Source organism: Mya arenaria, chromosome 14 (assembly GCF_026914265.1).
Source record: "Mya arenaria isolate MELC-2E11 chromosome 14, ASM2691426v1".
In the NCBI taxonomy this organism is placed as follows: Eukaryota; Metazoa; Mollusca; class Bivalvia; order Myida; family Myidae; genus Mya; species Mya arenaria.
This window is the reverse complement of record NC_069135.1, coordinates 9,815,766-9,842,984: the sequence shown is the minus strand read 5'-3', so window position 1 is coordinate 9,842,984 and position 27,219 is coordinate 9,815,766. Positions and strand designations below refer to the sequence as shown.

General features: G+C 33.7%; 1 protein-coding gene and 1 long non-coding RNA gene across 2 annotated transcripts; one reads left to right on the top strand and one right to left on the bottom strand.

Annotated features, from left to right (window-relative positions):
- Window positions 1–1,810: 1,810 nt before the first annotated feature.
- Window positions 1,811–23,200, bottom strand: LOC128217687 (acetylcholine receptor subunit alpha-1-B-like). Its single transcript, XM_052925000.1, has 2 exons — window positions 22,268–23,200; window positions 1,811–5,928 (listed from the first exon to the last, which is right to left on the bottom strand). The coding sequence occupies exons 1-2, from the start codon at window positions 22,811–22,813 to the stop codon at window positions 4,969–4,971; spliced, it is 1,506 nt and encodes a 501-aa protein (XP_052780960.1). The 5' UTR covers window positions 22,814–23,200; the 3' UTR covers window positions 1,811–4,968.
- Window positions 8,655–20,466, top strand: LOC128217688 (uncharacterized). Its single transcript, XR_008258264.1, has 3 exons — window positions 8,655–8,871; window positions 14,345–14,744; window positions 17,515–20,466. It is a non-coding gene; the product is annotated as an uncharacterized LOC128217688 (long non-coding RNA).
- Window positions 23,201–27,219: the final 4,019 nt, after the last annotated feature.

The window sequence follows — 27,219 nt, the reverse complement described above, 5'->3', positions numbered from 1 at the left end:
AAGGTGGCTACATTTCCGACGAGGAACGGTCGGGGCGCATTTGGCACGTTACGCTGATATTTTATATGAGTGCATTTCGCTTGATGTAGTTTGTTGTCAGTGAAAACAGTTTATAAAATGGTTTTAAATAATTTTTCAATTTTCTAAAGTTAGCAAATCAATGGTACAGTGCACTGTCATTTCAGTGGGTTTCAATTCGGCGCGTTTTTTATATATACGTTTTTGATCAGAACGTTTTCCCTTGGAAATCGCATTTGAATGCAGCATGTTTTATTGTCATTGAGTTTAGACTATGTCCAATGAAAATGATTTTGTTTCTCCGACTATTGTGTAATACCTAAACAAAATAATGATAAAACGATAAAGGTATGTCGAGCAAGTCCCAGTCATTGATAATAGCCATTTAATATGATATCCTCAATGCACCTTGACATTGTATAAAGGCTGGTCAAGATCCAGTACAGAAGTGATACATTTGCGTGATAAGTTATTGTGCAGGGATATTATACAATATACGAACATACACGAATACAACATATTCAATATTTCTTTTTTTAATTATCGTCAATGAACAGGGCGGTATATCGGTAAAACAGCTTATGTTTTAAATGTTACATAATACCCGATAATAATCAAATGTTGACTTGACCTGAACAACATATATCGTTCATGGAATACGAACCACACCGGCCACACAATACCACATACACCTGCCAATTGCTGATGATTATATTTCTAGATTCACTGCCCTGAATTTATACTTCGTCCTTAAACGTAGACCATGGTATACAATTTTAACCTTTTATAACAAGGGGCCGGACACGAAAAGAACATTGGTTAAGAATGATCTCAGGTGACGTTGCCCAATAAATGAACGGGAGGACCGGCACTCGACCATTGAAAATGTAAACGGTCCTGCTGCCGATTCGTTCGGTTCCCGCTTGGTGAGAACCATCAATTTCACAATTCGACTTTAATCAAAGCATCTTAAGACGCCTCACGTCTAGGTGTGGTCGAAAGCAGTGTTTTAATGGATATTTTTGTCATTTAAGGTTGGTTGCTTTCGAAAGCAAAATAACAGAACATACACATGATGGCATCCTAGGCAGGTTTAACCGATAACAATATTTCTTTGCTGCCAAGTTTTCAACGCGTCGATAGGAGATTCAATATGTATACGAAAGAAGCAAGTATGAGATTTATTAAACTAAAAGCTTACAGACCACCATACATTAATCATATCACAAACACTCTTGTTGCAACAAAAATAGTTCCAAGCTCTAGTATATCAATACATATCTTACATCCACTGTCACACAACAGGCAAAGGTTTACATTTAAAATTTGCAAAGGTGCAGTACATAATATACAAAGGTGCAGTACATAATACAATACTATCATTAACAATATAGCGTATGATTGTAACCAATATAAAAGAGAAATGAATCAAGTAGATAAAAAAAATTAGTTATATGTTGAATATTAATATCAATTTATATTTTGTTTCACCTGAATGCTTTGAGAACAGTGTCTGACTGTATTATGTATTTGGACGTTTTTTAAGGCGTTTATATACAAAATATGATATTACAATATAAATAATGTCAGAGGAAGGAAGGTCGATGAATTTTCAAAATTCCAATAACGCCAAAATATCGGTTATGTATATATGTATTAAAACTTTACAGCTAATGAGTTATATATGGTTGAATGAATTTATGAATTTGTATATACGGTTATTATGACTGTACAAAACTCATTTGATTTCATTTCAATGTGACACTAAAGTTTTGCAACAAATGTGAACATGAAAAATTACTTTTTCAGCTTTTTGCATTTTCCAAATGTGCTATGTTAAATAAAGTGCTGACGGTTTAAGCTGATATCTTTAATATTCACTGATTTAACGAATTCCGTGATATCACTGTGTGTAATAAAATGGTGGAAAAATAAAGTAAAAGGAAGTTTAAATGTTGATAGTACTATCTTGATTTAAAAATTCTGTACTCCATTAAATTTGGATACGATGGTTTTAAACATTATCATCATATCGATAACATAAATGTTGGAAGATATAACACCACGTGAACATTTCGTAGAAATAGATAACATTATTACAACATGTTAGAATTGAAATTATAAAAACAAAAAGTCGTCAAAAATCAGCTTAAATGCGTAAAAATCACATTTGACTTTAATAGATTTTGATCCACGATTGTTTTTATTACGATATTAAAATTTAAGCCAGCTATGAGGTAAAATGGAACGTTGACAGCAATATCCGTTCATTAACCTTTAGCAGAAAACATGCCACTTTTCTGAATCAAGGTGAGCTGTTCAATCGTAGTCTAGCTTTTGCTGTAAAAACCAAAACAATTTTTGCACTAGCAATTATTGAAAATATCTAACTTGCCAGGTTTAATCAATATTTTTTTTCAGATAAATAATTGGACCGGTTATGTTTGGTTGCCATAGAAAATAACAAAAACAGAGAATAACTATTTTTTGTTTATATCATGAAAAAACGTCATCCTTTAGAGTTATAAAAATGTGTTCACATAGAAATCATAAAAATGGCTATTTAGATTATAAGTATTTCCATGGCCGAGAGTGTGAGATAGGTTCATTCCGACCCGAGCGTAGGGTGTTTTGCGGAAACGAGGTTTTTGCTGGAACTCTTTTGTGCTTAGTGAAAATAATTGCGTATGGATATGCGATAATTGGTGGTTGTCGTGGATATGCGCGCAGTGATTCAGATTATATTAATAGTCAACCGGTCTTTAAATAGTTCTAAGGAGAGTGAAGCATTATTTCATAAAAGGTGCGTGAAAACTGTTTTATAGTGACATTTGAAGCGAGAACAATTATTTAACGTTCTAAATATTGCCACAAGACATGGTTTCCATGATGCTACAGACGACAGTCTTCAACAAGGGAGGTAATTACAATGTGGTGACCATTAAAAAGGAGTTCCATACGGGCATTTTATCTTCGCCCGTGGACAAGATAAGAATTTCTAGCATGGTTAAATTATTGGATCTACTTATCTGAGGTGGGAGAAAAAATTGACAACAACCTATATACATGTATAACAATTAACGTGTAGACTATGTACACTCGTGTATTATAATGTTGTCATGAATAAAACAATGAATGCCATCACAATAATAAATGATATATGACTATGAATAAAATGTATCTATATGCTTAAGTATTCAAAGATCAATCAAGTGTGTGTTTTTTTGGTTGCCATGGAAACCATACATTTCCAAAAATCATGTTGGATTTATAGTTGTTAGCCAAGGAAATACGTTCTTTAAATGATAATGTAAACATCCCACTTAAATATATATTTTTATATATATATGTTTAATTCCCAGCAGCAAATAAAATATGTTTAAATAACTCTTATAAGTCATGCTATCATTGTCATAGTTAATAAATGGGCCAAAAATACTGGCAGAATAATTAATTAAAACATCCGTAGTTTCTTTAACCACAAAGGACCAATTACAACAAATGTGTCATAAAGCAAAAAATAAAGAAAACAAAGTTTTCAAATTATAATAACTATGCAATGAAAAAATCAGGTACTAATTTATTCAAGCAACATAATTTCAGTAATTGTTAACAATAATTGATCATTGCCATGTACCCATTCTTGATTTATACAATTTACATATCTTGGATTCAAGCTGAAGACATATCAGTCAGATTATAGCAAGAGACAAACCCCATTTTCTCCGAAACACACACAAGTATTCCTAATTCCAATATTCTACTTCAACGTTTTTGCCTTTGAACTGCATTCTTTGCAACTAACGGCCGTACATCTATGCATGGTTATTCACTTTTAATATCCTCTTATATTGGAGTAAAAACAAAATTACAATAATTTCTTAACTTCTAAAGTGATCATGATATTACGGATATTCTATCAGAAAATGAAACTGGTCATTGAGTGTATTGCAGAGAAGTCATTCTTGTTCATTTAAATGCCCCCACGTCCGTGCGTCCGTCCATGAAGTTGCATACCGGGGCTTTCTTTGCCTGCTGCTTTAAGTAAACCAGAGTTATGGCATTTGTTTGCAGAACTTGTTTGTATTTGTTTTGGTACATACCATCTGCCCGTACATGTGACGCCACTTTTAAAGTTGTTTACGTTGTACTAAACCTTTCTGGTTGTTTTGCATCTGAATATATGAACATTGAAAGTACATATATTTATGTTCTAGGTACTTCACATAGCTTTCCATTCCATGTTTACCTAATAACAATATTTAGTTTACGAATAAAATTTGAGTAAAAACTATGTTATCTTTTCAGGCCCTTGGTTGAGCCAAACATAAGTAAACCCAATAGTTGGTTTCTGCTGCATTATTTTGTATGTCAATTTATGCCGTTATCTGATAGTTTTTCTTACTTCTGTCGTTGTTATTTTCAATCAAAATTGAATGATTGGTGGCAAGTGATATACACATAGTGGAACACTACATAACTATCCGTATAGAAAAAATGTATAACATTTGTTTTTTATGAAATGAAGGTGAATTTTCCAAGTTACATCTGCTTTTGAAAAAAAAAACCTTTTACTTCTGAACCAACCTTTAGTATCGGTACTATCAATGTGTCAAACAATAATATACATTGGTATAAACGACATTCTAAAAGGAAATGAAATTCATCTTCAAGAGTGTTGGTATTTTTTTCTGGTATTGCGTGCGATTTTTGCCACCGTTCCAATTCATTTCCTCATCTTTGAGATAAAACTCGTTATCTTTATAATGCGTTTCTGCGATGTTTATTTTGAATTTTATCGAACTATTATTGGAAACTAAAATGAGCAGCAGATAAAACATAAGAGGAGTCTCTTAACGCTGCATTTCATTTCTTCTGGGCCGTAGAAGCCGTAGAAGATTGTCATAGCATAAAGAAGGTGTACGTTTTGCTGAATTTATGAATAACTCTTCAATTCAAATCTAGCAATAAGTCAATGATATCACCGTAGCTATAAGGATTTGCCGTTTTATCGAAATGAGTTTCCTCAGTATCGGTTTTGTGTTTGTCCCCATTGTAAAGCGTGATAAAAGTGATGATTGCAAACAGTAGTTTAATGCAATAAAACATTATAACGAACCATTTATCTAAACACAAACTAACATGCTGCCAAGTGATGGTTCTAGTTGAGTGGTATTCAATTGAATCGTTGGCCTCAGTTTTCTTTTCAGCTAAGGGAGCTTCACTTTCATCAATACACGTTTGATTGTTTTCAGTATGTTCATTATCGTCATCTTCCAGACAGGAGCATCGCCTGCTTATAAGAACCAATCGCTGTAGAAACCTTGGGATCGTCTTATTGTTGCGTTTGTTATAAAGCTTTGCATTCAGCAATATGAGTACAACAATCACGGCACTGGATATGTACCAGATAAAAAAGACGATGGTGATGTACGGTACAGGATCAGATGAGGATGGAAGATTGTCTGCGACCAAAGTCATGTATACTGATACCGCAAGTAATACTGTTAGAGCGAGTCCAAGCCTGTCTCCTCCATCTTTAGGGAGAAGGAACACCAAAGGTGCAAGGGACACGAGCATAAACACAGGAATAATCAGGATAAGAATAGGAGCAAATGGTTTGCGTTCAAATATGAACTCGACCGTCATATGATAAATTAAATTATAATAGCTATAACTCTGATAAACTCTTGTGTCAATCAATCTCCAATTTCCATTGTCCAGTCTATTATTCAATACTTCGTGGCTGAAGTTTAATGCAGAATTCAAGTATGGAATTGGTGCAAAAAAATGCACACGACATATTTGTCTATCAAACGGGAAGTACGTTGTGTCGATGTTGCACATTGTGTTGAAACGTTTGGTGTGTGACCAAATTATCGAGCCTTCCATGAACACATAAAGAACGCTCTGGAATAAAACAAATGCAGTAAAATTGCAAATATGGTAACGATTTGGGTAGACTATAAAATAGAGGTCTCGCACACCGGAAAGGTCTTTCTTTTACATCGATATCAAGAGAATCTATTTGACGTCATCAGTGATCTAAAATTTATACGCATTATGAGTTCAATGAACAAGGTCACAAGCGCCTTTTTGGTGAAATGTACAAACATGCGTTAGCCGTCTGCTGTCCATCAGATCTTAGATCTGAGTTTCCCGCTGTGCAGTTCTGGATGTTTAATTATGGAAATGAACTAATAGGTTTTTGTTTACTTTTTTACTATTTTACAATGCTTTAGAATGAGAATATGTGTAATGCTATATTTTATATACAATAACACATTAAAATGACTTGTCCATGGTGCTTTATAATTTGGAAAAAAAAACAATGGTGACCATGTGTTTGACGTTAAATGAAATATATCTGTTATATAACTATTAATACACTTATAACTCTTATTTGTTTATTATTTGCTTCCCATCGGTCAAATTAATAAATACATTAGATATGCATATTTGTATATGTATAAGCTAGACAATGAGATGATTTATTCCAGAAGTGTCAACTCTAATTGGCCATGAGACAATAGCAAATACACCGGAATTGTAACCCTGTTGTGACGCCAGTTCTATAAACAAGGAACGTACAGCAGTGAATGGTCATGCCAAACATTCCTTAAACTAGTTTAAGGAATGTTTTGCATGATAATCCCCTGCTGTGCATCTCCTCTTTATTGCGCTGGTGTCACAGTAGGGGCCATTTCATGTGTATTTGTTTATTGGCTCAGGGCCATGTAGGGTTGACACTTTTCGAGTAGATAATTGTATTGTCTCACTAAATTAATACATATAAACAATATGCATATCTAATGTATTAATTAAACTAATTGGAAATAAATAATAAAGAAATAAAAGTGATATGGTTTTAAATAGATATTTAATTATTATAATATAATATAATTATAATAATATTATTATCATTTGAAAAAAACAAAAACTAAAAGAGAATATATATTGTCTATTTTTATAATAAAACCTCTATAACTGCACAGTTGGTCACTTAGATCAGAGATCTGATAAGCAGCACAAGGCAATTAAGATAATGAGCAATACACAGAAGTTGTGTACTGAAGACGTTATGTTATTTTTATTTATTTTTTTATCTTTTTTTTTTTTTTTTGGGGGGGGGGCGCTTATAGAAGTCTCAAACTAGGCCTTTTAGGTATGTATGAAAACAATCAATCAAGATTTTTAGGTGCAGTTCGAAAAATCCGACCCTCGGGAACACTGCGCGGCCGGTAATTCGACAAGCCCTGGTCAACCTTGTAACTGTCTTACGCGCGTGCCCTCGGGTTGGAATTTTCTATCCAGACAGGAAGCGCATGATATATATATATATCATTATTCCGGCCTTGTGGCTTCATTATCCGTAGAAAAAAAACCGCTGGTGTTAGGCAGCGTTGACTTATTTTCTCAAACTTAAGTTATTCATTGCGTGCATCAAAAGGATCTGTACATCAAAAATATAATTATTCAAATGTATTTCATCCTTCACATGTTAAGTATTATCACGGACCTATAAACCGATAACTTAAAACGAGGGTCCGCTTCGCTTCTGACGACCACCAACATTTGAAAAGAGTGTCTAAAATAAGCAATATTTCTAGAAATTGGAAATGGTTCAATTTAATTTAAAGTAAACTGCATTTCTCGTATTCTTTTTTTTTCTCGTAAAATACCATGCTGAAAACGAATCATCTTAAAAGTCGATATAAAACGACCTCCAATTTGTGTTTGCAAATCCTAGATTTCGCAAACTCAAGTACCCTTTAAATACGGTGTAATCGAATACTGGCCGATACTTTAGTTAGAAGGCTTCATTAAGGTATGATTTTGGTGTTTTTTGTTTGCGAAATGTTTTTGGAAGTTTGTCTAATTGACCCGCCAACTTCGGGCCCCAGCGGGGTTTTCGCAGAAAAACACGGGGTTTTTCACTATCCCGCGGGATTTTTCTCCCGTTTTTCAAAAGCTGGGGAAAAATCCCGCGGGGTTTCAATAATACAAGATTCAAGTTATTTCAGCTCAAAACAACATCTTATATCAAAAGGAGCATTATGCTTCGACACCGGAAGTGAAATAACGCGAAACAAAAAAAAACCGCTTTTCAGTACGGGGTTTTTCTCCTGCGGGATAAAACAAGATTTTACCGATAATGCAAAATCCGTAAAAAACCCACTTCTAAGCTATTATATTATTGTTATGATGTTAATCATCACTTGTTTAAGGATTTTGAAATACTTGCTTTTTATTTAAAGAACAACAGAAATTTTATGAATGTTTTTTACGGGAGAAAAACCCAGCAAAACCTGTTTTGACTATTTATGATTTAAAACGCGATTATTGCACTTCATTTAAAGCAAAAACAAATGTTACTACATATGTATCTTATATGTTTAATATAACAACCATGTTAGTTATGTAAATGATATTATTAAAGGTAATTTAACTAATTTCGAAACTTATGAAATAGTGTAATGTAACCTTTTTAAAAAAAAAAATCTTCCTTTTTTAACCGTCTTTAAAAATACTGCAGGAATGAAAATTATACGTGACGTCAAAGAGTTGTTACGTTAAAAAGATGATATTGCTTAAAATTGTTTAATTATTGGTACTTAAAATTGTTTAATTATTGGTACTTGAATCTGACTTTAAACCGGTTTAACACAAACATACAATTACAATAATCAATACCAGGGTACATGTATCATGCTGGAAAATTACGAATGTGTCAGACGAATTATTTTGTTTTTCATAGAAGATAAACAAAATCATCGAGCTTTGTAGAACGATGAATCAGAATGACTGAATGACACTAAGTTTTGCAAAATGGATATATCCCTAACTTCCATGGTAAGTCATATATATTTTATTCTATTGCATTTTTGTGTGGCTTGTTGAATATGTATCAGCTAAGAACACAGGTAGATCTACTTGACACAAACAATTTTAATAAGAATATCTTAATACACTTATCCCATATATAAGGCGATTATTGATTATGTGACTTGCACCTGTGGCTAAGAAGTAGGACAACTCTTGGTTATGCACCAGTCAGTTATAACCGCCCCCCCCCCCCCCCCCCCCCCCCGGTCCAGAGAATGGCAGGGACTTTGACTTTCCGTCCAGCTGAGCCCGGGCAAAGGCTCATTTTCCCCAGCTATCCTCGGTATACACCCAGTCTCGGGTAATCACGGCCTTCCCAGTTCCGGAGAATAGAGGGGACTTTGACTTTCTGTCCAGCCAAGCCCGGGTAAAATCCTTGTCCTGCAGGGAGGAACTGCCGGTAAAACCCCTGCCAAATGATCCCGTACCCCAAGGACCCTAGGTAAGGCCTCCGGTAATCACAGCCTTCCCAGGTCCGGAGAAAAGCGGGGACTTTAGCTTTCTGTCAAGCCAAGCCCGGGTAAAATCCTTGTCCTGCGGGGACAAACTGCCGGTAAAATCCCTGCCAAATGATCCCGTACCCCAAGTAGTCCAAATAATTGTACGTTTAGATTTTTTTATGATTTTTGATATGGCAAATCCTTAATGTAATCTGTTTCAAAGATGTGATTACTTTCAATGTACCTGTCCTCAGAATTATTAATTTGTAAGTTGTATACATGAATGTAATGTCTGTTCGTGAATAACTGTTCCCATGGGATGTATCTCTTCATTGTACTAAATGTCCTTATAACTCTTACTATAGTATATGTCAGTGTAATGTTCGTCCTTGAATAACTGACCCCATGGCACGTGTCTTTGTAATGTACCATACATTTTAGAATGACTATTATGATTATTACTATATATTGAAAGTCAAATGTAATGTCCGTCCCTGAATAAATGTCACTATAGTGTCATTTTTTGTTATAAAGTACATTTTAGAATAACTATTTATACTATATTGTATGTAATTGTAATGCTTGTCCCTGAATAACTGTCCCCATGGTGAGATTCTTTGTAGGTACATTTGAGAATACCAATTTCTGGAGTGTGTGTCAATGTTATGTCCGTCCCTTAATAACTGTCACCATTGGGTGTGTCATCACAATGTACATGTCAGAATTACTATTACTATAGTATAATGTCATTTAGTCAATGTATGTTTGTCCCTGAATAACTGTCCCAACGGTTCAATTCTATGTAAAGTAAATGTCAGGATAATTATTAGTGTATGGTTATTGTCAAGTGTGATGTCTGTCCATAAATAAGTCTCCTCATGGTGTGTGTCTTTGCAATGTTCATGTAAGAATAACTATAACAATATAGTGTATGTCAATTAAGTCTAGTCAATGTAACATCCGTCCCTGAATAACTCAGTCCTCATGGCGCTTGTCTTAAAATGTTAATATGTCAAAATAACTAGTACTTATAAAAGTGTATACATCAATGTAATGTCCGTCCCTGAATAACTGTCCCCATGGCATTTGTTGTTACAATGATAATGGCAGAATAACTATTCCTATAATGTATGTCAATGAAATGTCTATCCCTGAAATCCCTGTCCCCATGGTGTGTTTCTTTACAATTTTCATATCAGAATAACTATTTTTATAGTGTATATCAATGTAATGTCCGTCCCATATTAACTGTCCCCATGGCGTATGTCTTTGCAATGTTCATAAATTTCAGAATAACTATTTCTATATAGTGTATGTCAATTTAGTGTGACAGGCCCTGATAAACTTTCCCCATAGTGTGTGTCTTTGCAATGTTCATTTCAGAATTACTATTTCTATAGTGGTGTTAATGTAATGTCCGTCCCTGATTAACTGTCCCCATGTAGGGATTCTATGTAAAGTGCACATCAGGATAATTAATTACTGTAATATCAGTGTTATGTCTGTCCCTAATTAAGTCACCCTAAGGGTGTCTGGTGTGTGTCTTTGCAATGTTCATGTCAGAAATACTATTAGTATAGTGTATGTAAATGTAATGTCCGTCCCAGAGTAACTGTCACCATGTAGCGATTCTGTGTAAAGTACATGTCAGGATAACTAATTACTATATAATTGTATGCCAATGTTATTTCCCTAAATAAGTCTCCCCATGGATTCACCAGTCAATTGTATCCACGCTCCCCCCCCCCACCCAGGTCCGGGGGTATACCGGGGATAGCCGGAGAAAAGGGCTGTGTTTTTACTTTCGAGGTGGTCCCGCAGGGCCGGGTGACCGCGGTGGTTTTGTCATAGGGGCATTTGGCCGGGGTTTAACCATTAGTTTGTCCCCGCAGGGCGGGGATTTTACCCGGGGTCGGCTGGACCGAAAATCAAAGTCCCGGCTATTCCCCGGACCTGGAGGGGCTGTGGTTACAATTGACTGGTGAATTATAATGTCAGTCCCTAAATAAGTCTTCCCATTGGTGTGACTGTCATGGTAATGTACATGTACCGGTAATTATTACTTTAGTATATTATTTGAAAACTAACAGTAGGATGTCAAAATGACTTAATTAATTACACCATGATAAATGATAATATATTATGAGTGGATGGTACTCTGAAATTGCAGACACTAATATTATTTTTTTTAGTTGAAAGATTTTACTATTGTTAAAGTGACTGGAATAAACAGAATTTATGATGAAATGGGTTTCATTTTCCTACATGCCTTGGCGAAACAAAATAATCCGCTGAGTTCTCTCCATTCCTTGAAGTTGTCAAATAAGTTTACATTTGGATTATATATATCTTAAATATATATGTCTAATGCTACACTCATGCACAATATTTTGCTAAGAATTGGGCGCAAGTCCGCTAACGCATTCACAGGAGGTACTTTGAATGACTGGGGAATAGCACGGTAGCGCCCCTAGTGTGCCTTCTTGTTTTCAGTTCCTACTGAAAGATTACTGTTGGTCAGCCTTAGAGTATTTGAGGTTGGCTGATGTAGTTTTTTCAACAGTCAGAGACTTCTGTTGAGGATTTCCACTCCTTTATTCTAAGAATAGTGTTCCTTTTAAATCAGCGATAACAAATAACACAATTGCAATTGCAAATCCAGTATGATTTAAGTCTATTTCATGTATAGTTATATGAATTTTTCATATGTGGCAGGTCTATTTTAGAAGTCTTTTGTTTATAATTGTCTCTGTGGCTGCATTTATGCCACTCTGATCCTGTTGTTGTTGAGATAATGAAGATAAAATTCTCTATTAACAAAAAGTCCACAATTAGAAAATAGTAGGAGAGAACATAATTAAACTTTTCCAATAAAAAAAAATCTTAATCAAGATATGGAAAGGGCCCTTATAATAACCCAATTAAACTTAAAATTAAAAACAAAAAGTAAGACTTGTTAATTGCTGTAAAATCTAGGTGTTAGATGACATTAAAGCTGCACTCTCACAGATATACCATTTTGACAACCTTTTTTTTTGTTTGTCTTGGAAAGAGCAAATTTCTGCCTAGATATCTGCAAATCAATTTATGATTGCTGACAAAATCAGATCGTAGATTTTCACATTTTTCTGTTTGAAAAATTGATGTTTTTTAAGGAAAATGCATATTATATACTTTTTTGGATTTTTTGTTAGTAGTTTTATTTATATAACTGGTTCCATGGATTTTTGCAAAATTGGCTGGTTCCAAGGCAAACAATAAAAAGTTGTCAAAACGTTCAATCTGTGAGAGTGCAGCTTTAAGTGCACTGTACAAAGAAAGCTGGTAAAAATATTGAATAAACACTTAAAGCAAAATTATGTTTAAACTGGGACCAATAATATGTTATCTTACTCCCAGGTTTAAACAATTGCAAATAATAACAATAATTATAGTTTTGTCTGGCTTTTCTTACACAAATAGAAACTATTTTTTTAATCAAACAAAAGACATTAAAACTGCATATCCAGAATATCCTTGAAATAATATCAAAATGCCAAGATAAAATGTACAAAAAAACCCAAAAAAACATCTGAATTAAATAACAATTAGCCACTTTAGCAAAATGGAGAATTATACATTTAAGATATTCACATAAAATTCACCTCAATTTTTCCTTTCCATATGATTATATATATATATTTTTTTCCTCTTTGCTATTAGCCTATAAATCAACATGACCATAAGCAATTATTTATATTTTAAGCATAATTAAGGAAAATGTATTTTGATCAATTAAAGTGCATAACTGCAGATTATGTTTATTATCTTAAATAAATTATAAACCTATTCATAATCATATTTATAGCACCATTTTCAGAATAATGATTGTCACATTAACCAGGCATTCCCTGTATAAAACTGTCATTCATAAAGAAACATTAAAAGGCAATTTTAACTCAGCCAATCAGATGTCAAAAACAGTGAAAGGGGCAATGTCAAGTCCAGTGAAAGGGGCGGAGCTAAGATAAATACTGACATGAAATGTAGATGGATCTTACCAACTGAGGAACTATTTTGATTTGCCTCATTTGCTTGTAATAAAAATTAAACTTTTACATTGATACAAATTTATCAATATATTATTGAATATAAAAGTGAATTATAAAAGCAAAATAATGACACCAAACATGACACATCTTGCATAAAGATTAGCATTTTGATAAACTTCCTGGAATTGTTATAATCAAAATACCTTGCACCAATATATCAAATCCTACTCCCACACAATGCAATGTAATAAAGTAAAAATATATTATAGTATGCAGCAAAACTGTCTTCAAATTAAATCCTTGATTAGGCGAAACAAATATTCTTAGTTTCTACTAACATCCCCCCAAAAAAGGGTAGATAGGTAGGCATTACTTTTTTTTGGACGACCATAATTCTTTAGCAAACTGACCTGTATCAGGGTATTATTTTAGGTCTCTGAAAAAACGGATTTTGATCAAAACGCAAAAAAAATAAAATAGGAAGAATAAAATAAATTCAGATGGGTGTAAACAAAGATTTGTATAGGCCTTATTATGTCCATGTTATCATATCAGTGATCAAAATAATCACAAGCCCACAAGCCCTGCAAATGTAAAGTTCTTTCTTGGCTGTCAGGGGCCCAAATCTTGATTTATGGTAGGTTCTGTTGAAAGTGTTTGAAGCAAAATACTAGTTTAAAAATATTGGCTTTAAAGGTCTCCATAGTAACACTTCTAAACCTAACAAATGGAGTGAATTAGGGGGTTAATTGGGGGTAATAAAACACATCTTGATAGTGACAATTTAAGTTTTAATCTTTCAAGTGGTGGTTCAACTAAGGAGGGATATATATATATATATTCTGTGACATTCTAAACTTTAGCATAAAATGTTAACTTAAATTTAATAAGAAAAAATATAATTAAAATGTGAAACTTTTTTGTCATTTAAAAAAACTTGTCACAGCTTCACATTCTCTTATTTTTAAGGCCTTCGACATATTTGAGTGGGATCCTGAAACAACCCCTGACACAACAACTTAATTTACAAGAACAACCCTGCGTGTAAGAACTTCAATACTTCTGACAAAAACAAACAAAAGCAACTCCAGATTTATGAACAACTCTGATTACTAGAATATGAACACCAACCCCATCTTCAAGAACAACAACTTCAACCCCAGAACATCAACACTTCCTGCAGGGACAACTACAAAAACATCGGCTTCAAGAACAAATTCATCCTAAACACAAACATCAGCAACAACAGCTACCCGAATAAAACTACTCGAACTACAAGAACACCAGCAACACACTCTTTAAGAACACCAGCATCATCATCTTCTTCTAGACTTGCAAATGCAACAAACACCAAAGACAAAGTTGAATGGTATGTATATATGAATGCAAAGTTTTGACATACACATGTTTAAGATATAGTTATTTGTCTTATTTCATAAATATGACCTACTCATTAGAACGTCATTGATTAAATAATGTAATTGAATAAAACTAAACAATCAATTTGCTATCAGGGGCAGCTCCAGGATTTTGGGTTAGGGGGGGCGTAACTTTTAATCACTCTAAAGGTTGCACTAGCAGATCCAGGGGCATACCTATAGTTCTAATATCATAACGAGGTTTCTATTAGGACGACTAAGTGGCTTATATAATTTGTATATTTTCGTTAAGCGGGAAAAACGAGGGAAGATACATGTATCATTGTGAACCCATGTTCAGATACTTTTACTATTCAACATATTCTAGGTGCCATATTCTTTGTACCCAAAGGAAATTAATTGACTGATGTGTTTGTTTGTATGGGTTTTACAGCGCATCAACATGATCATGTTATATAGTGCCGAATTATTACAGTAAGGGAAGGCGGGAACGTTTAAATTGCGTGCACTCTGTGTTGTGTACGAGTACATCTCAAAAGGCAATGTTGTATAAAGATACGCGAGCGAAGCGAGCGAAGAAAAAATAGGAAAATATAGTATATTTTATTGTTTCCATACCAAAGAACACGTAAGCTCCGGGAATTTTAGGGGGGGCGTGCGCCGGGTGCGCCCCCCCCTGGGTGCGCCCCCCCCCCCCCCCCTGGATCCGCTAGTGGCTATCATGGATTCTTTAAAAGTCAATGAGCATATGACTTTTTTTATTGTCTTTTTATTTTGTTAATGTCTCAAAAAAGAATGACTACCTCAAGTTGGCTGATTTCCATTAGATTTGAAACATTATTGAAGTATTCATCAATATATTTTGAATAGACTTTTTTTATTGAAGATTATGTTCATGCAACATACCTACTTTATTTGTGTGCAATGTAGCCATAAACTTAAAGGGACTAGACACCAGGTTGGCAAGTACAGTATTTCTTCAAAATAAGCCTAGAACTGTCGATGTGATCATTTAGAAGGCTGATAATACAAAAGGGTTATTAGTACTGCGTTTTGATCCGGGAGGTTGTATTTAACTTGAGTGGATTTTTGCAGATTCGGATTTCACAAGGCACAAGCCTTCCGGATCAAAACGCCATACTGATAACCCTTTTATTATATATACATTACTAATTTACTTGTAACATCACTTAAAAGCCACATGTTTTCATAATAAATGTCATTTTAAAGGGTCTGTCTCACAGATGATGAAATAGCGAAAAAAACAAATTGTCGAAAAATGACAAACTTGGCATCGATGTGTACAATGCATTGAAACGTACTAATTGAAGTACCACATAGTTTACAATTTATTTAAGTTTAGCAGTTACTTAGTATTTTTCCATTAAAAAAGATTACTGGGTATGTGTTCAAGGTAGAATTCATTCAATCATGCGTGATTGGCTAGAAGGTGTTATCACGTGAAGTTGGACTTCAATTTTTGCGACGCGGGGTCTCCGACACAATCTTTTTTTACAATTATGACATCAAAGCGTAACACATTCTATTAGATAATTGTCCTGAGATTCGTTATAGAAAAAACTTTTTTTGGTGCAAATCTCTGACACAGTCCCTTTAAGGACACATTATTTTGTTTTATGACATCATTTTAACATCACGCAATGACACTTGTAAAGTTGTTATGACGTGACGTCACAAGAGTTGAAAACGGCTGTAGTGCACTAGAGTGGAATACAGCCTACCATGTTTTGCGATAAGTATTACGTGTGGATAAATGATGGGTATATATATAATAAATAATTTTACATGATTAAAATAAACAGAGCAATCATTTGACTATCTCATTTGGGTTTCATTGTGTAAAAATAGTGAATTAAGTTTTCCAAGTTTATATTATATCCATTTATGAAAACAGATAAATATACTGATGCTTTTTTAAACTTACTGGGATATTATATTATGTGGTAAACACACCCCAGAAAGTTTCATATCGACAATATGTGCAAAAGCTGTGAAATTATGTGTCTTAAGCAATGTTATATAGCTATTAAAGTAAGATTAAAAGTTATACACTAGTATATCAATTGTATGTAAGTTTTTGACAGTTATCTATTTTTTTGCAATTGTATCATCTGGTGTCTAGTCCCTTTAATAAACACTGTTAAATTCATACATTATTGAAAAAAATGACAAGCAGCAATTGTCATTACTTGATTGTTATCCTTGCCTTGGGGTTAAGTTTTGCGTTCAGGTCAGTTAAATGGAAACTATCAAAGTTGTCACTTTGAAACTTGGGGAACTTGTACATCTTATACCCTTCTTCACATTATACCCTAAAGATATTGAGTCTCACCTGTTTTTAGGGTAAAAAACGTGAATTTTGGTTGATTTTGAGAAATGGACACTAAGCTTCTTCATAGAAAATGAAAGGATTATGCCTTCAATATATCAAACTCATTTGGAAGGGAATGGGGAGGATGGGGGATATTTTAGTATTTGTGGACTATAGTCTAATTTTTTTAAGTTCAATAAAATAATGTGCTTAGAAGGCGGCTTACAAGCAAACTATCAGAGCTATCACTTTTAAACATTAGAATATTCACTTTCAAATGTACAATATGAAATAAATTTACAATAAAAGGATATAATCAGACGAGGGTTCAGAACCCGCAGGTGGTGCTCTTGTCATATGCCAAATGTGCTGGTATAAACAAGTGCCATTTTTGTGTGAAATTTAAATTTTCCTTTCTTAAATTGCAGGCTAACTTCAATGGAGAGGACAGAGTAATGGCAAAAAGAGGATCATTTGAAAGAGAGGAGGACGAGGGATATGTAAAGAGTGTTCTGAGGCCAGGATATCAGCAGTGCGTTCAGTCAGGCGAGCGTTTACAAAACGCTCACAAACGTTTTGTTTTGTATCTCTGTTGCAACGCAGCGCATATACGTTAAGCGGGAAACCAAACAGCAAACGTTCGCCGCAAACATCTTTACTGAACGCGTTGCAGATTCATGATGGTTGGGGCGGTGGAACAATTTTCGAGAATTATTGACATACATGTGTATAAATATATATATATCATGGTAGGAACTGTTTGCCTTGTCAACTGTGACTTAAATATTTAGTTCTTGTGTCAGCCTGTGCTTATCTCAAATATTTAATGACATTTTTTTGGTTTGTTTGATAGACATGATAATTATATAACTATTAAATATAAATGGCAACAATTATAGATAAAACATTGTAACTCAGGTTAACTTTATAATAGATAATTAATTGTTTATATGCAATATATATTTAAGGATGCATATTTCTTTTATTCTTGAATCTATTTTTTGTGTGTTTTTTTTCATATATCGAAAATATTTTTCATGAATGTGGGTTTTTAATTCTTTGTCAGTCTCAGAAGAATTAAACAACTTGTGTTGAATTTATTTGCTAGACTGAAACTAGGCTGTTAATATTGGTCAGACTAATTGAATCAGAGAATAATATGTACAGCTATTCGGATTACTGACCAATAGAGTGAATTTAGTCAATGATGTATGACCCTAAGATTAAGATTGACTTAAAGCTGCACTCTCACAGATTGAAGTGAACTTCTTTATTTTTTGGCTTGGAAAGAGCCAATTTATGCGGAAATGCATGAAAAATAGTGTCATAAGACTGCATACTTTCTTATTTAAGTTCAAGAAGTGATGTTGAATGCCATTACACATTAATTTTCGAACAGAAATCTATAAATCTGCGATCTGATCTTTTGTCAGCAGTCTGATTTGAAAAAAAGAATGTAGAAATTTGCTCATTTAAGACAAAAAAATAGAACAGCTGTCAAAACCGTAAATCTGTGCGTGTGCAGCTTATTTGCATATTTTGAACTTATGTTTCTTCATTCGTTTTTTTCATTTTTAAAGTTATTTTCAATTTAGATCTTAGAATATTGTTATGCCCCCACAAAGTGGCAGCATATAGGGTTGCCCTTGTCCGTACGTACGTACGTACGTACGTACGTACGTACGTACGTCCCGAAGATTGTTTCCGATCTAATTCTTGAAAACCGTTTGTCCAATCCTCACCAAACTTTAAACACATGTTTGTGACCATAATATCTTGATCAAGTTCGATAGTCATGGAAATCGCTTTAGTCATTTAGGAGTTACGGCCCTTTTTTGCCAAAAATTCCCGAAGATTGTTTCCGATCTAATTCTTGAAAACCGTTTGTCCAATCCTCACCAAACTTTAAACACATGTTTGTGACCATAATATCTTGATCAAGTTCGATAGTCATGGAAATCGCTTTAGTCATTTAGGAGTTACGGCCCTTTTTTGCCAAAAATACTTCAAAAATATATGTTTCCAATCTAATTCTTGAAAAGTATGTGTCCAATCCTCACCAAACTTTACATACATGATTGTGACCATAATATCTTGATCAAGTTCGATAGCCATGGAAATCGCTTTTGTCATTTAGGAGTTACGGCCCTTTATTTGCAAAAAAAGACTTGAAAAATACGTCCCGAAGATTGTTTCCGATCTAATTCTTGAAAACTGTTTGTCCAATCCTCACCAAACTTTTAACACATGTTTGTGACCATAATATCTTGATCAAGTTCGATAGCCATGGAAATCGCTTTAATCATTTAGGAGTTAGGGCCCTCAGATTATCCTGAATAATCATTATGGCTTATTTTCTGTGACAAAAAATCGAAGTGGGGGCATCCGTGTCCTATGGACACATTTCTAGTTTTTATATTGATTTATAAATATGTAATAGTATTATACTAATATCAAAGTAAATTTGTACTGTTCAATTTTAAATGGACAGTTAAAGCTGTACACTCACAGATATACAATTTTTACAACTCTTATATTCTTTGTCTTGGAAAGAGCACATTTTTGCGTAAATATCTGTAAACCAGTGATAAAAGATTGCTGCCAAAATATCAAATTGCGGACTTTCATATTTATGTTTGAAAATTAATGTTTTATTGCATAAGACATCAATTTTTGAACTGAAATATAAAGATCTACAATCTAATTTTTCAGCAGTCTTATTTAACTGTTTTCTATGGAATTTCGAAAACTATAATGGCTCCAAGACAAAAAATAAAAAAAAATGTCAAACGTTCAATCTGTGAGAGTGCAGCTTTAATAAATGGTTAAATGTTGTTGTTTTTTAATTCTGATTTTTATAATAAGTTGATGATCGCCATGTATCATTGATAAAACATGTAAAATAAAATAAAAATTGTTTATTTTCCAACACTGTTTTGCATTTAAATTTGCTGACATAATGCTCTCCAAAAACTTCTGATATGTGGTTTTAAAATGTGTGTTCATCCTTTATTCAGCTAGTGGATGGAATTCATTAAACTACTGTATTCAGTACACCATGCAGCTCTTCCAATTGTTTGAAAGCAATTATTTCACAGAATCTGATAATAGAGGGACCGGACTCAAGATTCTACATTGCAAGAAAAAGTGAAAATTGTCAAAATTTATCATCAAACTGTTATGTTTCAACAGTGTACAGTGCACTGAATCTTACTTATGTAATCATATAAGTTGAAATAAACTCACTTTGTCTACCATGTAAATCGAAGTAAATTTAGAAATAGCAATCATGTATTTATCTGTATTTATCTGTATATATGTTTATGTGACCTTTACATGCTTAATGTAGATATGATAATACTAATAAACAGGAAAATCATTATGTGCTATTTTTTAAAGATTACTTGTCTCAGAGAGAGAGACAGTGATGAAATCTTTTAAACACATTAAATGATGTAATATCAGTCTCATAATAATTTGTATTGATTCGGCTAGGCTTGTTTTGAGGTAATATTGAATATCTTGTTTTTGGATCATCTGGTGTCCAAGTCCCTTTAATGTATGTCTGGGTGGGAATCAGCCGACGGGATCAGCCACCGGGGCTGAGTAGGAGACAATGCTAGTGCATTGTCTATCATGGGTTTAATCCCCATATTGAACACCCTTATCCATACTGTTTTACCAACCCTTTAACATTCAGTATAAAACATTGTGGACACAGGGTATAGATTACAAAAGTATTACATTAGTATGAAATGGGTCGTGTCACTTGTGTGTGTGTGTCTATGGGGGAAGATTTTTGTTAAGCAAAAAAAAAATTGTAGTCATTAATGGTATTTTTCCTAGACAATAAAATAATTAGAGATAATTATTAAAGCTGCACTCTCACACATTGAACGTTTTGACAACTTCTTTAATTTTTGTCATGGAACCTGAAAGTGCATTCAAACCATTCATATAAGACTGCTGACAAAAAAATAGTCACAGATTTTTTCTTTATAAGTTAAAATTTTATGTTTCATGCATTTTTCTTGAACCGTAAGAAACGGTTTATAGAGATAAAAGATAAGTTTTCTGACTGAAATTTAAAAATCTGCTATCATATATTTTGACAGCAGTCTTTAACCACTGGTTTCAAGATACCAATAATGGGTAATTCGAAGACAAAAAATAAAAAATCTGTTAAAACGGCAAAACTGTGAGAGTGAGAGCTTTAAAATGTTAAGTGGCAGTGAAGGGGAGTGGGGTTGGGGGTTAGTTATCCATTATTTAAACGAAATTATATATCACTTGTTATTTCTTAAATGAAATTTTAAAGCCTTGAATGAAAGTGATCATGTAGACAATAAATAAACTGGAAGATCACTGATGGCTATAACGGCTGTATATCGACTATGCCGACGGTTACAAACAACTAATTATTAAAATCTGACTTTTTTTTATTAAAAACACATGTTAACTTAATATTATTGACTCAATATAAATATGTAAAACAACTTCACTTCCTTAACAACATCCAACCGCTGGAAATTGAAATGGCTTTTGTCGGTGGGTTTTTTTCCGTTAAATAGCATTCCTGATTTTTGCTGGGTTTTTCTCCCGTAAAATATGCATTAAATTAATAGATTTCTCAAATGAAAGAAATGACTCTAGAATAGTCATTCAAATTAGTATTTACATTAAAGTAATGTATAAAATCTCAAAAACATAAAGCTTGAATTGATTTTTTTTCTTTTGATAAAATGTAGGAATTTTATCCCGCAGGAGAAAAACCCCGTACTGAAAAGCGGGGTTTTTTTGTTTCGCGTTATTTCACTTCCGGTGTCGAAGCATAATGTTTCTTTTGATATAAGATGTTGTTTTGAGCTAAAATAATTTGAATCGTGTATTATTGAAACCCCGCGGGATTTTTCCCCAGCTCTTGAAAAACGGGAGAAAAATCCCGCGGGAGTGTGAAAAACCCCGTGTTTTTCTGCAAAAACCCCGCTGGGGCCCGAAGTTGGTGGGTCAATTAGACAAACTTCCAAAAACATTTCGCAAACAAAAAACACCAAAATCACACCTTAATGAAGCCTTCTAACTAAATTATACGTCAGTATTCGATTACAGCGTATTTAAAGGGTACTTGAGTTTGCGAAATCTAGGATTTGCAAACACAAATTGGAGGTCGTTATAACTTACGTTGCTCTTTTTTCCATCGCCTTGTGTTTTAGAATAATGCTGATTAGAAATCTCCAAGGTAGGAGTCCAAATCTTACTTTCATCAATTGGCAAATAATGAAAACGTTTACTGTCATTTGTCAATGTTTCAGATTCCCATGCAAGTCGTTCATCCTTCCACTTATACATAAACTCCATCACGACAGACAATCGTTCCTCTACTTCATCTATCTCAATTAATTCTTTCGAAACAATTGATATATTTAACCAAAATATGTAGTTATAGCTTCCCATAAAAGGTGGAAGATATGATATGTAGTTTTTAAACATGTTTTCAACCTTTTCACTAAATTGTTCACCACTAGTTCTTATCGATCCATTATGTCTTTGATTCCATTCAACGATTTGTTCGAACACAGATGGTATTTCGTCGTCGCTCTTCGAATATGAATTATTCCCATTGGTTTGGTTTTCCGATGTGCTCGTTGTTCGTTCTGAGTTAAACCCTTTGAACGAAAATAAAACTAACAAAATGGTTGTCACTACTTTTAATTTTATAAAACACATCTTGTTACCTACTTCTTCGCAACCTCTACCCACTGCGAGTTATCCGTTGAATGCATTTAATGTATTCATTTCTTAAGTGTCATCAGACCGTGAACAGCCATAACTTTCAATACACCTAGGCGGCATTTAAACAGAAGCATCAAGTTACAAATATTATGTCAAGTCAACGTGTTTCTTTCCAAAAGGAAGTATTGAACAGACATATCCAGTGACAAATATAATGTCAACGTGTTGTTGTTGTTTTTTCAACAGGAAATATTGATCGTTGGATGAGTTTCAATAACTCTCCTAGACTGCAATGAAAAAGAAGTATCCCGTTACAAATATTATGTGAAGTCAACGCAGTTTTTTTCAATATGAATAATATAGTTCGTTTGATGAGATTCTATATCCTTACCCAAATTTAGTAATAAAATTTGTAACACTGATGCAAAGTAGTAATCAAAATATTATATTCATGTTGTGTCTAATATCGTACTCCAAGCTAGCAATAACCGTTTAATTTTCAACACCTCCAGCCAATCCACTACCTGTGATGAGCTGGCAAAGTGAAATCCAGGTATATAACTTTAGGCACCTGAATATGACAGAAAGAGATAAAACTTTGTATATTGTTTGATTTATGATTGAACTATATTCTGATCACATGATAGAAAAAATACTGTAAAGTCATCCCTGTATTTAAGAAAGATTACTTTTTTATTGAATGATAAGCCTGCCAACGTTATATTACCTATGTCTAACAATAGGTCAAAGATCACTGTCGCGGTGACCATGAAGCTTGTATCTAATAGCTACAGTATCTTTGACATTACGGTCCTAAACTTGGTAAAGAGGTTGGTCATGACAACATGTCGTCCCCTATTAGTTTTTATTATTTATGAAGTTGGTCATGTTCAGCTGATACCTCGATTATTTTTCAGGTCAGAAGATCAATGGTCATGGTCGCAGAATGCCAAAATGATAACTAGAGCACGGTTAGTCATCGTAACACATTGTAGGGAGATTGGTTATGATCAGATTGGCCCCTGTTGATGTGAAAGTTTAAACTATATATTACAAGATTGTGTAACAATTCTACATCATGAGTATCACTTTCGTTAGCAAGATGTAGCGCGAGAGCGAGGTATTGTGTCGTTGGGAAAACCGGAGAACCTAAAGGAAACCGTTTTGTCAGGTTTGGTGACCACAAACCCAACTCACATGCGCCCATGCCGAAAATCGAAACTGGGTCTTCTAGGTAAGAAGCAAGTGCGCTAGCCAAATATCTCATTGAGGTTAGTAATGACCTGCAGATGACCTATATAACTAGAGTATGATTGGCCGTATGTTCCTAAAACGTGCTTGAAAAGTTGGTCACGATTAACATTAGACACATAGTAACATTGAGGTCGCTGGGTAACATTCGCGGTGACATTGAACGCAAAAAGGGGTCCAATTGATAAATGTTACATAATACCCGATAATAATCAAATGTTGACTTGACCTGAACAAGATCTTTCGTTCATAGAATACGAACCACACAGGCCACACAATACCACATACACCTGCCAATTGCTGATGATTATATTTCTAGATTCACTGCCCTGAATTTATACTTCGCTGTTCTACCCAAGCTAAGGACGTCTTTGGGCTCTCTAAAATGCAATCATGTGAATTCGAGTCGTGTCATTGTCTTAGCTCGTCCTTGAACGTAGACCATGGTATACAATGTTAACCTTTTATAACAAGGGGCCGGACACGAAAAGAACATTGGTTAAGAATGATCTCAGGTAACGTTGCCCAATATATGAACGGGAGGACCGGGACTCGACCATTGAAAATGTAAACGGTCCTGCTGCCGATTCGTTCGGCTCCCACTTGGTGAGAACCATCAATTTCACAATTCGACTTTAATCAAAGCATCTTAAGACGCCTCACGTCTTGGTGTGGTCGAAAGCAGTGTTTTAATGGATATTTTTGTCATTTAAGGTTGGTTGCTTTCGAAAGCAAAATAACAGAACATACACATGATGGCATCATAGACAGGTTTAACCGATAACAATATTTTTTTGCTGCCGAGTTTACATCATGTCGATAGGAGATTCAATATGTATACGAAAGAAGCAAGTATGAAATTTATTAAACTAAAAGCTTACAGACCACGATACATTAATCATATCACAAACACTCTTGTTGCAACAAAAATAGCTCCAAGCTCTAGTATATCAATACAAATCTTACATCCATTGTCACACAGCAGGCAAAGGTTTACATTTAAAATTTGCAAAGGTGCAGTACATAATATACAAAGGTGCAGTACATAATACAATACTATCTTTAACAATATAGCGTATGATTGTTACCATTATAAAAGAGAAATGAAATCAAGTAGATAAAACATATTAGTTATATGTTGAATATTAATATAGATTTATAGTTTGTTTCATCTGAATGTTTGGAGAACAGTGTCTAACTGTATTATGTATTTGGACGTTTTTTGAAGACGTTTATATACAAAATATGATATTACAATATAAATAATAATGACAGAGGAAGAAAGGTCGATGATTTTTCAGAATATTCGAATAACGCCAAAACATCGGCTTGTATGTATACTCAATGTTACTCTAAAGTTTGGCAACAAATCACAATTGTACATAAACAAATTATAATGTGTTATAAATCAATGTTATATACATTGAACACTCATTCTAAACATACATGTATTAACTATGCAATGCTAAGATGAACAGTAGTAATCTATATAAACTTAATATCTATCTATGTGAACATGAACAATTACATTATCAGCTTTTTGCATTTTCGGAATATGCTATGTTAAATAAAGTGCTGACGTTTTAAGATGATGTCTTTAATATTGACTGATTTAACGAATTCCGTAATACCACTGTGTGTAATAAAATGGGAGGGGGGGAATAGGTAAAAGGAAGTTTAAATGTTGATAGTACTATCTTGATTTAAAAATGCTGTGTTCCATTAAAATTGGATACGATGGTTTTAAACATTATCATCATATCGATAACATCAATGTTGGAAGATATAACACCACGTGAACATTTCATAGAAATAGATAACATTACCACAAAATATTAGAATTAAAGTTTATAAAAACAAAAATTGAACGTTAACAGCAATATCCGTTCATAAACCCTTAGAAGAAAGCATGCCACTTTTCTGAATCAAGGTAAACTGTTCAAACGTAGTCTAACTTTTGCTTTAAAAACCAAAACAAAAACAGTTTTTGAAAGGGTTGTTTTTTAGTGTAGCCACAAACTCGACACTCACAACATAAAATGCCTATTAATACTAACAAGTGTCGTCTGCCTCTTTACCACCAAAAATATAGTTGAGAAAGTGCGGACTATATAAATTGCAAGCTATGTTTCCAATAACCGAGCTAGATTTGACAAAGCAAGAAGCAATCATAACGCAATATCTATTTTAATAATTAAAATTTGTTGAACTTAAATAAAGATAATATTAAAGTAGTATCCCTGCGCCAAAAAATGAATAAACATCGAAACGTAAACAAAGAATTACTATCCACTCAAAGCGCATCATTCCATCACGTGACACAATGATCTCATCCAAAACATCACGTGATAGCCCACGTGAGAATAACAAACGCACGCCATTTTGACAGACACGTACTAAAGTGCTGACGAGTTAGCTGGCGATATAGAAATAGAAGAGAGTTGCTGACCATAATGACAAAGAAAGAAAACAAAAGTTTTGAAATTAAAGATTTTTCAAGGCTTATAATTTAATTTATTTTGTATACTTTTATAGTGTACTTATAGACGGATGTTTGTGTATTTTTTTTTGAAAATGGCATTTCATTGAAATGAATTGAGTTATATATTTTGCTGGTTTGGTGTAAATATGAGAAAATATCACGGATTTAATAACTTTTTAGGTGTTCCATTTACAATTGTTTGAAAGCAATTATTTTAATTTTGATAATGTTAATTAAGAAATTATTTCTCTTTAATCTGTTGTACTTTCGAAGTTGTTTTGTGAATAACAAGGCAAACATAGGCTATATCTTGCTAATGAGTAAAGTTTGATTAGTATATATTTCATTTTCTTGGTTGGAAATAGCACAAGCATTCACCCTTTTTTATTTTTTCATTTTCTATTATTAAACCTCACACATTTATGGGGAGGAAGGCTCCGTGGAGTTTGTTTCTATGCTGTTTCAATAATTAACCAGCCGTTGCATATTATCTATTTATCGTTCCTCCCGGGCGAGAATCCATATTTTATGTAAATAATGTAAGCACTGTAGTTTGATAAAAATCCAGTTTCATGACGTCTGTGGTCCATATCATATTTTGGCCGGTCCGGACCACGCCAAAATGTAATATGGACCGCTGACGTCATACTACTGATAAGTGTGGCTT

What these genes read in the sequence shown, in the direction of transcription:
- LOC128217687 (XM_052925000.1), bottom strand. Translation starts at nt 22,813, where the DNA reads ATGTGTTTTATAAAATTAAAAGTAGTGACAACCATTTTGTTAGTTTTA. An exon ending in GCGATGGAAAAAAGAGCAAC is followed by an intron (nt 5,929 to 22,267) that starts GTAAGTTATAAC and finishes GTTTTATTCCAG; the next exon opens with AGCGTTCTTTATGTGTTCAT.